The sequence below is a fragment of the Eulemur rufifrons genome, chromosome 17 (assembly GCF_041146395.1).
Source record: "Eulemur rufifrons isolate Redbay chromosome 17, OSU_ERuf_1, whole genome shotgun sequence".
Lineage (NCBI taxonomy): Eukaryota > Metazoa > Chordata > Mammalia > Primates > Lemuridae > Eulemur > Eulemur rufifrons.
In genome coordinates, this window is record NC_090999.1 from 88,122,206 (window position 1) to 88,136,052 (window position 13,847).

The 13,847-nt window shown below is 44.1% G+C and overlaps 1 protein-coding gene across 1 annotated transcript in view; it reads left to right on the top strand.

Annotated features, from left to right (window-relative positions):
• The window catches only part of SNX24 (sorting nexin 24), a 150,362-nt gene extending 141,079 nt beyond the window's left edge, over nucleotides 1-9,283 (top strand). Inside the window, exons 5-7 of the mRNA XM_069492243.1 lie at nucleotides 1,154-1,186; nucleotides 1,714-1,778; nucleotides 7,850-9,283. Coding sequence (XP_069348344.1) covers nucleotides 1,154-1,186; nucleotides 1,714-1,778; nucleotides 7,850-7,917 — 166 coding nt within the window. The 3' untranslated portion in view covers nucleotides 7,918-9,283. The remainder of the gene's footprint in view (nucleotides 1-1,153; nucleotides 1,187-1,713; nucleotides 1,779-7,849) is intronic.
• Nucleotides 9,284-13,847: the final 4,564 nt, after the last annotated feature.

The following is a 13,847-nucleotide window of genomic DNA, read 5'->3' on the forward strand; positions in this document are numbered from 1 at the left end:
TTACATGGTTCGAATTATGAATCTAGAGAGCCTGTTTATGGCCTAATTTGTTTATTTGTGGATGCTCGAACAAAGTCCATATCCTCTTGGCATACATAGTCATATAATTTTAAATCTATAAATGACCTTAGAAATTATTTGCTCCAACTCCCCTCATTTTGTAGCTGAGCAAAGAAAGACACAAGAATTAAGAACCTTTCCTAAGATCTCTTGCCTTGTAGCTGGCAGAACCCAGGCCTTCCAACAAGAGCCGTCTCCCTCCACTGCCTCTCCTCCCCCAGGAACTTCTAATGCCAGGGTGGCAGATCCAAACCTCTATCTACCAAGGAACCAGAGGTTTGATATCGCCAGCAATTGGGAAAAGACCACCCAAAGAATTAAGTCTGAAACAAGCCACTTGCCCAGTGATGGGCACATGACTTGGGCTGAGCTAGCCTCAGAGGTCGTTGTCAACAGCATCCTTGGCATAGTAAACCCATCTGCAGAAAAACAAGTCATCACAAACTCTCTGAAAACCCAAACAGGGCAGAGAGTTTTACCTATTTTCTCGCTGCCTCCACACCTGCCTGAAGGACCCACACTGACTACAAGAGCATCCTGCAGACCACACGCAAAGTCACGTTAAACCCCACTGTCTGCTGGATGAGGGGCCGAGAACACCTGTCAGCTCCGCACCGGTGCTGCTGACTCAGGGCCACGACGTCCCGCTCACCCCAGAATTATGAATTATGCACCACACTTCCTAAATGATCTGTGTGCTCAGTGTGTTCTGTTCCTACTTGTCTGCGTTTACTGGGAGGTCAGGCTTCGTATGTGTTTGTGTTTTTTAGAAGAAATATAAGCAATGGCAGGGAGCGAAATCTTTTCTCCACTATACAAGCCCAAAAGTAGTAATAAAACATTGGGATTTTTAAGTGATCTTCAGGAAAATGGAAATCCAAGAATATCCCAGTCTGAAGATTCCCTAGGGTGAGACATCAGCCATTCTGTGGCTCCATGAAAACTCACAACTCTTTTTTTTTTTTTTTTTTTTCCTAATGTTTCCCAATTCATTGCTCTAAGAATACTGGCTTTGTTTTCCTTTGTTGGCATAAACATTGACCCAGCTTATGTGATCTTTTTCTTTTTTTTCCCCCTTTTACAAAAATCCTAGATCTTTTGATGAGACAGAGTCTGAAGAGTCAAGGTAAGAACTAACACTAGTCGCTCGGGGGTTGTACGGACCAGGGAGAGGACTGTGGTCTTGTGAGATGTTCAGGCACCCACCGTGGAAGTGTTTCAGGTCGTGTTTTTCTTGAAAACCTTTGTTACGAAATTAGTTTTAAAATTATAAGTATTTGAAAGGCCCTTACAGGAGTAACCGGTTATAATTAGGAGGGAAGGAGTTAGAGCCCTACCTTGATCCATACGAGTAATAAGAATGTTTTATCCGTAATCGTATTATAAGATTTTTAAGAAAGCACTTTTCAGCGATGATTTATTGTCTAGATAGTATATCTGCTTCAAACTCCACAAAGAGGGGTTTGGGAGGGGGGTGCGGGGCTAGTGTGCTCTGACTCTGTTTGCTGTTACTCTCTCATTCACCCTCCCTGTAAGATGCATAAACCTTGAGACGTCCCCGCACAGCAGTTTGATCCCCTCAAAGCTAGTTTGTAGTGTTTTCTGTTTACCGTCGTCCCCTGATGCTGACATGCCTGTTCTTGACCTTTCCAGCAAACTGTCCCACCAGCCCGTGCTGCTGTTCCTCAGGGATCCATACGTCTTGCCTGCAGCCAGCGGTAATCAAACCTGTCATCTGCTAACAGCTCTTTACTGATCTGACCCTGCACCACATAAACCACGTTTTTAATACAGGTCTAACAGAGTGACATTGGTCCAGGGCTTAATAATCTGCCAATAAACCAGTGCTCTTGGTGTAAGAGACATTTAGAATTTTAATTGGGGCCAGGCTTTCAGGAGGAAATGTAATTTTTCTTTCTCTCTTACTGGGCTATTTTGAATTAGAGTAATAAGGGGGAAAGGTATTTATGGTCTTTAATTTTTTTGTAGTGTTATTTTGGCCTCTGCTTGTTTTTGTCCAGATGGCAGAATTCAAATTCAAGCCTCTAATCTTTTTTTAAAAAGCCCCTTTCCAAAAGCGGTATATGCACATTGCCGGTGCGTCTCTGTTTCCATTTAGATTACAGTGTCTTTGATGGTCAGCTATATATTTTTAAAAGTTGTGTATTTTAAATACAATTAATTGATTTGACTGTAACTGTAATCAATATTTTAGCCTGAGGCCTTTCTCTGTGCCAAGAAATTCAAACTTCTCCAAGTCCCTCTCAACGTGTCCTCTTGTGCAGCTCTTTCTGAGTATGTTCTCAGACATTTTCTCAATTAATTTTCTTAACAACTTTATGAACTAGCCAGGGCAGGTATTACCCCTGGCTGAATGAGAAAATTAGGGCTCAGGCAGATCCCTGACTTGTCCAGTCCTTGTAGCCTGAGTTCTCCTTCTGTGCTCTTTGCATATAGTGAATTTTCAGCCTTTGATTTTGAGAGTCACTAACTGGCAATGGATAGATGATCCACTGAAACCATTCCTACTTTCTGACAATAAAACTTCATCACCAGCAAGAGAAAGGGGCCTGTTCTCTGTGGCAAGGATGTAAGTAGTCAGATCACCCACTTAGCGGCCAGTTTAAAGAAGGCTGGTCAGGACACAGCCCTCCGCTGTTGAGGAACCTTTCAGCGCCCTGATCAGAGAGGGCTACCTTTACTATATAGCAATATTTGTTCACAGTGTTTTTCCTGTAAGATCCTTGCAGTGGTAACATATGCTCGCCATGTTTAACTAATATGCATGTTATATTAGTTGATGTTGTGTTAAAGTGTTATATTTAACAAATATTCATGATGCAACCTAGTCTAGATTAAATAGGCAGTGTTTTGTAAATTATTATCTTTTAAAAATGGAGATACTTCATGCATCTGATTGAAATTCCTGCCGACGTACAGAGAGTGCAGTGATCACCGTAGACGAGAACAGCCAGGATACTTGATGGAAGAGGGAAGATGTTTCGTGACCCTTAAATCCAATTCCCCCAGCTTAGTGAGCAGCACCTACCGTGTGCACCGCACCTGGCTTGCAACAAAGAACAGGAGGAACTTCCTGGGAAGTAATATCAGAAGTAAATGTCTTGAGCTAGAAAGAGTGAGAGCAGGTATCGTTCATTGGTAGCATGGAGTGTGGATGAAGACTTGTAAAATAAGGGGATTCCTGTGTGACAGTAAATGGCAATCATGGGTTTGATGGATAGGACGGAACAGGTATAGGAGGGCCAGTCACCTTATCTATTTTCTTGGAATTTTGACCAACCCACTTTCATGAATCAGATTCCTGTTGTCTTAGAAATGTTACATAATGATATATTCTTGCAAATCTTTAACATTTAATTTGAAGAGAAACTTTACTTGCATCACTTTTTTGTATTATGAAGCCCCGTAGGAAGATGTTGAAGTTATTATTCCAGAGAATACTGAATATGGAAATATCTTCACGAATATACTGACCACCACAAAGTCAGAGGAGTGGTTGTCTTTAAAGATCTGAGAATTAAACATCTTCCTCTTGTAAAATGCTAATAATCGAACATTATCCTCTTAGCTATTAATATCAGAAGTCAGGAGAAAAGCGTATGCTTTTTGGTCTTTGTTCTAATCTTTCTGGGAAATTTAAAACAATTCTTGCCGATGTCCTTAGTGACTTCACTCTGGCCAGACCCATGGACATTTTTCAGTCCTCGTCTCCCTGGGCCTCTCATCAGCTTTAGACGTGTTGACCACTTTCCCTCCTTCAAGCACCGTCTCCCCTGGGCTTTCTCACTTCTCTTCCGATCTCTGGCCGCTCCCCTGAGGGCTCTCAGAGACACTCTCCTCTTCTCACTGTGTTTCTTTGGAACAATCTCCTCCTTGCTCTGTGACTACCCAGGGATACAGCTGAGTCACAATGTTGTATTTCCATCCCAACCCTCCCCTGCCAGCGCCAGACTCTTACTGTCATTTCCAAATCCCTCTGTGGCCTGCCCCGGGCTCCTGTTTCAACCGGGACTCCACACACTCTGCCCCGGCCACGCTGGAATTCCTTCTGGGCTTCCATGTGCTAACCTCTCCCCTCAACCCTGGGGCCCTGCTGTTCCCCCGCCTGGAACCGCCCTGTTTCCGCTGACGGGGGCTCTCTGCCCTGCTGGGTCTCGTGTTAGATGCCGCAGCTTTGGCCAGCACTCCCCCTCAAGTGGCCTCTGTGAGCCCCTCCACCCGTTCACAGTAGATGTTTATTAAATAAATAGAAACCAACAAAAATAACAACGGAGCCTATCCTGCGTCGTGTTCCTTCTCATCGCCTCTTAATGGGAATCAGAGGCAAGGACAGTTTCCTGACTAATTCAGATCATAATGGACATTGAATTAAATCATGCATATAATGAGGCCAAAATGCAAAGTTTAAAGTGGGATGGAAAAGGTGAGGAGAAAAGCCCAAAGCCTTGCTCATCTTTTTGTTGATCCCTAGCTGGTTATCAAATACCTCCATCCCATTCACTTTTTATCGGAACGTCCTGTGTGCTTCCTTCATAGGAATGGTCACAGACTGTTTGTCTTTGTTCCCCTCTCTCTCTCTCTCTCTCTGTCTCATATTTACCCTCTGAATCCCCAGCGTCTAGCATATGCTCAGCCCTTGGCAGACAGTAAATTCAGGGCCTTAGCACTTGCTGTTCCCTCTGCTGGGAACACCCTCCTCCCAGCCACCCGCCCGGTCATCTGCGATGTCACTGCATTCAAGTCTCTGCCCAGACGCACCTTCACACAGGCTGTTCCCTCACTGTCCCACCCTGCCCCTCCCTAGCCCTATGCCCCGCCTTTATTTTCCTTGCCTTTCCCTCGTCACCGCTTGACATATTACCAGTGCTGTAGAATTACCCATAGTATTTAATGTTATTCTCCGTTTTGTCCTTTTTTGCTGAACTTATTTCGTCAAATCCATTTAAGCTAAATGTGCTTATGATGTAACTTCACCGACCTTCAAGCAGACTTTTGCATTTCGGATGGCAAAGGATACAGGCATGTGCGCTCCTTGAATGTAATGTGTCCTATTGGGGATTTTATTGAAAATTAATCAACAGCTCTATTCATGGCTATTGATTTTAATATGCGTCTATGTGGGAGAAATACATTTAAAATTAAAATTAACTTAGCCAAATCATTGTTTTTGATTGGCTTTGAAATATGCAGGTGTAAGACCTATTGCACGCTTTTAAAGACACGTTTTATGAAAAACTATGTTACTTCATGTTGAAGAAAGGCATACACTAGGAAATCAAGTGTCAGCAACCAAAAGTAACTGGATACTCATGTATTAGAGCTGTTTTTAAAACATATTTTGGACCGGGCGCGGTGGCTCACGCCTGTAATCCTAGCACTCTGGGAGGCCGAGGCAGGAGGATCGCTCAAGGTCAGGAGTTTGAGACCAGCCTGAGCAAGAGCGAGACCCTGTCTCTACTAAAAATAGAAAGAAATTATCTGGCCAACTAAAATATATATATAGAAAAAATTAGCCGGGCATGGTGGCGCATGCCTGTAGTCCCAGCTACTAGGGAGGCTGAGACAGGAGGATCGCTTGAGCCCAGGAGTTTGAGGTTGCTGTGAGCTAAGCTGATGCCACGGCACTCACTCTAGCCCGGGCAACAAAGCAAGACTCTGTCTCAAAAAAAAAAAACCAAAACATATTTTGTTCATCTGCTTGTCTCCCCGGCTGGCATACGATGTGTCCCCTGGCAGGGGCAAGGACAGTTACTTGCTTGTATTTCCAGTGTTTGCTATGGAATAATAGCTGGTACTCACTGTGGGCCAAGCCCGGATCTGAGCACTTTGTTCCACTCAGCAATCTTTACGGTCGCCTCTAAGGTAGCTACGATCATGGGATCCATTTCCCGGTTGAGCAGAGGGAGGCACAGAGAAGTTAAATAACTCGCCTAAGGTCACACAGTTATTAAGTGGCTGATCTAGGACACAGAGGCCTCTCAGTAACTATTTGCTGAGGGAGACTTGTCACTGTGTCCAGCCACTCACTTGCTTCCCCTCAGGCGAGTCTCGAGGGTACCTCAAACTCAGCAAGTCCCAGACTGCACTGACCGTCTTCGGTTTTACTCCCGTTCCGTGTCTTCTCCCCGCTTTTCGCTTTTCGTGGTGCTGAAGCTAGAAACCCAGCAGGCGCTCTTGACTTCTCTTTTTCCCTCACTAGCCGCGTCTAATCTGTCACCAGGTCACGTCCTTCGTTTCTGGAAAAGCCCTTCAACTCCCTCTCTCCCCCCATCACGATCTTGCACAGGCCGCCGGGTCTCCCTCTGCCAGGGACTCTGAGCTGATCTCCCTGTGTCCACGTTGAACTTGGTCCAGTCCGTTCTCCAGCTGACAGCCAGAATCATCTTTTCAGAACACAATTCCGCCCTGTCTCACTCTGCTTTAAAATCCCTCAATAGCTTCTCATTGCGTTTTAGAGAAAGCCAGAATTCCTGTCCATTCTTCTCAGACATGACTTGGCACCTGTGCCCTCAGCCTGCTCTTGCTGCACTGGCCTCCATTTAGGTCTCTGGAGCCTCCAGGTCCCCTCCTGCCGCAGGCTCCCACCCGGTCAGCTCCCTCTGCCTGCGCCTCCCAGAGCCTCCCTGCCTCCCTGCCATCCTGCCTCCCTGCCTCCCTGCCTCCCTGCCATCCTGCCTCCCTGCCTCCCTGCCTCCCTGCCATCCTGCCTCCCTGCCTCCCTGCCATCCTGCCTCCCTGCCTCCCTGCCTCCCTGCCATCCTGCCTCCCTGCCTCCCTGCCTCCCTGCCATCCTGCCTCCCCGCCATCCCTGCCATCCCCGCCATCCCCGCCATCCCCACCTCCCCGCCTCCCAGAGCCTCCCTGCCATCCTGCCTCCCTGCCTCCCTGCCTCCCTGCCTTCCCACCTTCCCTGACGAGGCCCGCTCCTCTTCTAGCGGTTTCACATAGTAGGTGCTCTGCAGAGGCTGGATGGACGGACACATTACTTTGTTCTTAAAATGTTGCACCACTTAATTTTCTTATATGGTAACTGTATTTATTTAAAAAGCTCAGCTTTAGCATAATTCCTGGACATAATTATGTACAGATTGAAGTTCAGAAACCAAACTTCTGAACCATGAGACAGATTGCTTCTCACATTCAAGTCGCCCATTCATATTTACCTGCTCTCCTAGCTGGAATGCAGTGCCGTGTACTCCACACCTCTGGGTTTCCTTTGTATCCCCTGCAGTAATGTAGCTGATTGTTCCAGTTCGGCAGGATGGCTTTTGTCAGAAAGTTGCCCTTGTAAGTTCGGAAGACAGGCCCCCATCTCACTGCTCTCTAGAAGCTAGTGTAATAGAACAAGTATACTCAGGACCACGTGGACTAAACGCCGCTGTAAACCATGATGGAAAACTGCAGCGAAGTATTCCCAGTAGAAATCTTGGAATTCCTTCAAGTATATTGAGATTTTGTTAGAAATTGAATTGCCAGTGTAATCCATCTTCCTTGTGAGAAAACATTCAGATAAAGAGCTGGGGCCCAGCAGCATTAACCATTAGAACATCCCTTAAATCAATAAGCTACAAATCTGGGCGCGCATTCCTACCGCCCGGCGGTGTGCTGAGCGGAGGCCGGGCGGCGTGACTGATGGCTCCTCCCAGGCATCTGCACAGAGCTGCGGTTCCTGCCGTGTGCCGTGGGCCTCGCCCTGCTAAATTCTACGAAACGCAGTTATATTTGATTGTGGCGCATAAGGAAAGCAGTTTTTCCTCTTGTTTTTCAGATTTTCCAAATGTGGTTATTGAGGGAGTTCTCCATGGGATATTTTACCCTCATCTGCAGCCCAGGTAGAAATCCTACATGGCTACAAGAAGCTGAAGCAAGTTTCGAAGTCACGGCCAAGGAAATCGATGCCTACCAAATTAACCTAAACCTATGACATGATGGCTCTAGCTAGTGGTAAAATTCACAGTCCTGGCTTAATTCAGGGCAGGGCCCTTTCCATTAGAATGGTGCTTTTAAAAATAGAAACTAAACCAGGGCAGTGGTCAGGTTAAGGCCGACTGTTTAAGAAGTAGAATGTAGCTGCTGACTTAGAAACCACGGAAAGGAGGCCACAGTAGATTGCTGGGAGCGCTGGGCCAGCAAAACAAAGTCACCCTCTGCTTCAGTCACACCATTTGCTAATTGAAAGTCACATCCTGAATCATGCTGAGACTGATCAACTTCGGTAGCTTTTTTGTTCAGATCTTATGACACACTAATCTCACCAGGACGTTTTCTCAGCCAGCGATAGTACATTCTGAAGTGCCGGCACCAGGAGACTGTCCCAGAAACACACCACGCTCAATGTGAGGAAGGAACTAAACTGGAAATTAAATTATAATGATAATCTTAGGGCATTTTAATTTGCGTGACAGTGGAGTTGCATTATACCCAGGGTTAGCTTCTAACAGCAGCGCGGAAGCTAAAACGGGCTGTTAGGATGATTCTTGGAAGCCTTTAGAAAGGCGCCATGGTGGAAATCTGTGCGTCCATCTCCGCCAGCTCTCACTCCGGTGTTGGAAGAAAAGAGCGTTTCTTCGTCTGAAGACCAGACGAAGTCGTGGGCGTGTAGGGGCCATTTTGTATAGAAAGCACATACCTTTGAACACGGTAACGCTCGGCCCTGCGAGATGCCTGCCCCGTGAGAGGAAGACGCGAACTGACGGCGAGCGAGGGGCCAGCAGGTGGACAGCAGCGTCTGGGCTCCGCCCAAGGCCTGCGTTCGTCAAACCCACAGTGTCGCCGCAGGAGCGTGTTAGTTTCCTCATGGCCTCTTTTTTCCTGACCTCATGTATTTAATGCAAGTTAAATGCGTGTATGATACAACTCCACTGTACATCAGACATCCACATTTTGAATAGCAAAGGGTAAACGCATATATACTGCCTGTATGTATGTGCTGTATGTGGACATTTCATTGCAAACCAATTAATATCTAGCCTATTTATGGTTATTAGTTTTAATACGTTTCTGTGTGGGAGAAAAATATTTAAAATCAAAACTAATAACTCAGTCATGGTTTTTGATTCAGATCTCAACATAAAGGTTTAAAGCCTACTGCAAACTGTTAAAGATATGTTTTATGATAGATTCTGCTACTATTAATACATGTTGGAAACAAGGAAGAGCTAAATAATCAAGTGTCATCAACCAAAATTAACTGACTAGTCAAACTTTGGAGATATTTTTAAAATGTTTTTATGTTATTAGCTATTTTGAGTTAAATAAAAATAAAGAACAAGAAATATTTGAGTTTGTCTTCTGCTCCTAGGATTTTATTGGAAACACAAATTGTGTTTGTCTCTTTACACGTACAAATGTACACACACACAAAAAAAACCTTTCACATATGCACATAGACATTTATTTCTAATCTGACAGGATAATTTATTAAATTACCTCATCTATTATTAAGCCCATAGATACTTATTAAATATTTAATGATTCACCAAGGTAAGTTTTTTATTTTTTTATTTTTTTTTTTATTTACCCACTGTGTGATATCTGGAACAATAATGACTATCCCATGCCTTCATTTTCTCATTTAGAAATTAATTAATTTAAGTTAAATTAAACTTTTCTCAGTGAAATTAAATATAAAATCAAAAATAAAAATTTCAAAAGCATTTTACCAATTACATGTGTTCATTTCTTTTTTTTTTTTCCCAACATATTGTGGGAGTACAAAACTTTAGGTTACGTATATTGCCCTTGCCCTCCCCTCCCAGTCAGAGCTTCAAACGTGTCCATCCCCTAGACCGTGCACATCTCACTCATTATGTATGTATACACCCATCCCCTCCCCCACATCTGCCCGACACCCGATCAATGTTATTCCTAAATGTGCTCTTAGGTGATGATCAGTGAAACCAGTCTGATGGTGAGTACATGTGGTGCTTATTTTTCCATTCTTGGGATACTTCACTTAGTAGAATGGGTTCCAGCTCTATCCAGGAAAATACAAGAGGTGTTATATCACCATTGTTTCTTATAGCTGAATAGTACTCCATGGTATAAAAGACAAGTTTTTTAAAAGACCAAGCATCTATTATGGTACACTGCTCAAGAAATCTTTTTGGAGAATTAATTTTTTTAATGATGATTTTCTTTTTTTATATTTAAGTTTTTAATATGTAATTTTATCAGTCAGGCCTATTGTAGGAACTAGAAACCACTGTAAGTCTTTTAAGTAGAAAGGGCTATAACATCAGAAACTGAATGCTTACAGAATCTTTTGGAAGGGTGAGAGACGTGAACCACTGGTGGGTGTCCAGAAATGGACTCCAGGACGCCACAGCAACCTCCAGCACCAACCTGCCAGGGGAGCTGCAACCTGTGCCCTGAGCAGGAGTTCAGGGAGTCAGGAGGCTGCAAGTGCAGCTCTTGAGATAAAAAACAGCACCATAGCTGCGATCCGGGATCAGCAAGTAGGATCAGGAAGTACCTGTTATCTGCATGAGACAGGGAGATACAGGAGACATCACAGAGATATTCCACAAGGTGCTGCCTCATAGCAGCACACAGGAAGCTGGCGACCGAGCACTGGAACAAAGTGTCCAGCTGCCACCCCCTATGTCATAGTTGCCTCTCAGCACCCACAGACCTGCTCGCCAGCAACCACAGCCCAAAGCCGCAGGAAGATAGTATTCGCCCACTCCCACCTCCGGCTCCATATCTCCCTTCAAAGTACATCCAGTTTGTAGAAACTTACTCTCAATCCCTAGCTGCAGTGGAGCCTGGGAAGAAGCTGGTGGCCTTCTAGTCTCTGCAGCTCAGGAATGCACATTGGAAAGATGATGGAATATATTTCCATGGTTGAAAATTTAATTTAAAAAATATTCATGTAAACATACATATAAAGGAAATTCTTCTCCCATCTCATCTATATACCCAATTCCCCTCCCATAGGCAACTACTGTACCTTTTGTATTAATATTTTCAGAGATATTTCATCTACATGCAAGCAAATATTATACATTTGATGTACATATATTCCATTTCCCTCTTACAAAAATGGTAGCATGCAGTACTCATTGTTTTCTTTCTTTTTTTTTTTTTTTGAGACAGAGTCTCACTCTGTTGCCCAGGCTAGAGTGAGTGCTGTGGCGTCAGCCTAGCTCACAGCAACCTCAAACTCCTGAGCTCAAGCGATCCTCCTGTCTCAGCCCCCCGAGTAGCTGGGACTACAGGCATGCACCACCATGCCCAGCTAATTTTTTTTCTATATATATTTTTAGCTGTTCATATAATTTCTTTCTATTTTTAGTAGAGATGGGGTCTCGCTCTTGCTCAGGCTGGTCTCGAACTTCTGAGCTCAAACGATCCGCCCACCTCGGCCTCCCAGAGTGCTAGGATTACAGGCGTGAGCCACCGCGCCCGGCCAGTACTCATTGTTTTCTACCTATTTTTATTTAACAGTGTATCTTGGCAACCTTTCCATAGTAGTACATAACGTATGTTCCTCTTTTTTTTTTACAGCTGCATGCATTTGCTATACTTGATGTAACCAGTACCATAGTAATGGGCATTTGTTTTCATTTTTCTATAAGAATGCTATAGACAATAACTTTTTTGTGTGTATATATGTATCATCACATTTTATTAATAATTTGCATAAAACTATAAAGCCAAAAGAGCAAAAACTTTTATTAAAAAACTGTCAGATATGTAAATGCACATCTATACTATTTCACTGGGCATGGCTGCCCCATATTGCCGTGCAGGTTGTGCACTGCATGAGTCCAAGCAGTGTCATTCACATGGACCGCAGTGTGAATGGTATTTCCTGATTCATGCTCGGAGCCCTGCATTTGGGGAAATATAAAGAAAACTAGATTATTCAAAGCATGGATTCATAGACAATAGAGAAGTAAAGGGTAGAAGGAAGAAACCAGAAGAAAAGGAAAAGAAATCCCATTACCACTTAAGCCAGGATGTGGGGACAGCCCCCGCTCTCCTATGCTGAACTTGGTGTTTTGCCTGGACTGTTCCCGGGGTGGCTTTGTGCAGCGCCTCTCTCAGACTCCACCCCCCTCGCCCGGCCACTCTGCATACTGGCTGCCCTGGTGTCCTTTCTCTTCCCTCCATTTCCAGCAGTCAGATGTCTACAAGCCCAGTAACACAATGACTATCACCACCTGGTAAATCCTACAGTTATATAAGCTCCCTTTGAAAGATGTCGAAATCTCATAAAGAGTTTAGAGAAATATCATGATCACACTTTAGAAATAAACAGCTTTCATTTCACTTGTCAGCTTTGATCAATTGATAACAGCAGCCTGAAGTGCTACACACCCGTGAAGATGACTACTATCAAAACAGAAAATAACCAGTGTTGGAGAGGATTGGAGAAATTAGAATGCTTGTAACTATACATTGCTGGTGGAAATGTAAAATGGTTGCAGCCTCTGGGAAATAGTATGACGATTCTTCAAACAATTAAAACACAGAATTACTATATGATCCAGCAATTCCATTTGTGGATAGATACGTAAAAGAAGTGAAAGCAGGGACTCAGACAGATATTTATATACCCATGTTCATAAAAGCATTATTCATAATAGCCAAAAAGTAGAAACAATCCAAGTCAATAATGATTTCATTAATGGATGGACAGATAAAAAAGAAGGTACAACGCAGATGAACCTTGAAGACAATATGTTAAGTGACATACTACATAGGCCAGTCACAAAAGGGCAAAAACTGGTCTGGGCATGGTGGTTCACACCTGTAAGCCTAGCACTCTGGGAGGCCAAGGCAGAAGGCTCTGTTGAGATCAAGAGTTCAAGACCAGCCTGAGCAAGAGTGAGATCTCATCTCTACTAAAAATAGAAAAATTAGCCAAACATGGTGGCATGCACCTGCAGTCTCAGCTGCCTGGGAGGCTGAGGCAGGAGGATCCCTTGAGCCCAGGAGTGTGAGGTTGCTGTGAGCTAGGCTGATGCCACAGCACTCTAGCCCAGGTGGCAGAGCAAGACTCCATCTCAAAAAAAGAAAAGAAAAAAAATAACCCAAAAACTAAAGGGCAAAAACTTTATGATTCCATTTACATGAGATACATAGAGATAGTCAAATTTATAGAGACCAAAGTAGAATCATGGTTGTCAGGGCTTGGGGAAAAGGGGGAATGGGGAATTAGGGTTTAATAGGTTTCAGTTGGGAAGATAAAAAAAGTTCTGGAGATGAATGGTGGTGGTCTTTGCTCAACAATCTAAATGTACTTAATGCCACAGTATTGTACACTAAAAATGATTAAAATGATAAATTTTGTTATGTATATTTTACCACCATAAAAAAGACAACAACAACAACAAAAAATTTTTTTGAGTGAGTATGCGCTCGGTAGTAATCAGTTAGCACTGTCTGCCTTGGGTGCGGGAGGAGTTTGGGCGCACACACCAGGGGCTACTTTCACATTCCCGGCAAACTCTAAGGTGCCAAAACAGTGGTTCTAAACCAGAGATACGCATCAGAATCAGTAGTAAGTCTGGGCTGGAGCCTGTCGTTGGGTAGTTAGAAACACCGCCCAGTTGATTCTGATACCAACAGTGTTCGGGCTCACTGTTTCAGAGAGAGAGTCTATGAACTACCCTTTAGCATCTCCTTGAATGATTTACTGATGTTTATGCCTCCTTCGCAATCCACTGAAGAATGTGAACCCAGCAACTGCTGTGTGTGCCCAAACTTCTCCGCACCCAGGGCAGGTAGCGCTGGTTGATTCCTACATCTTGCTCAAT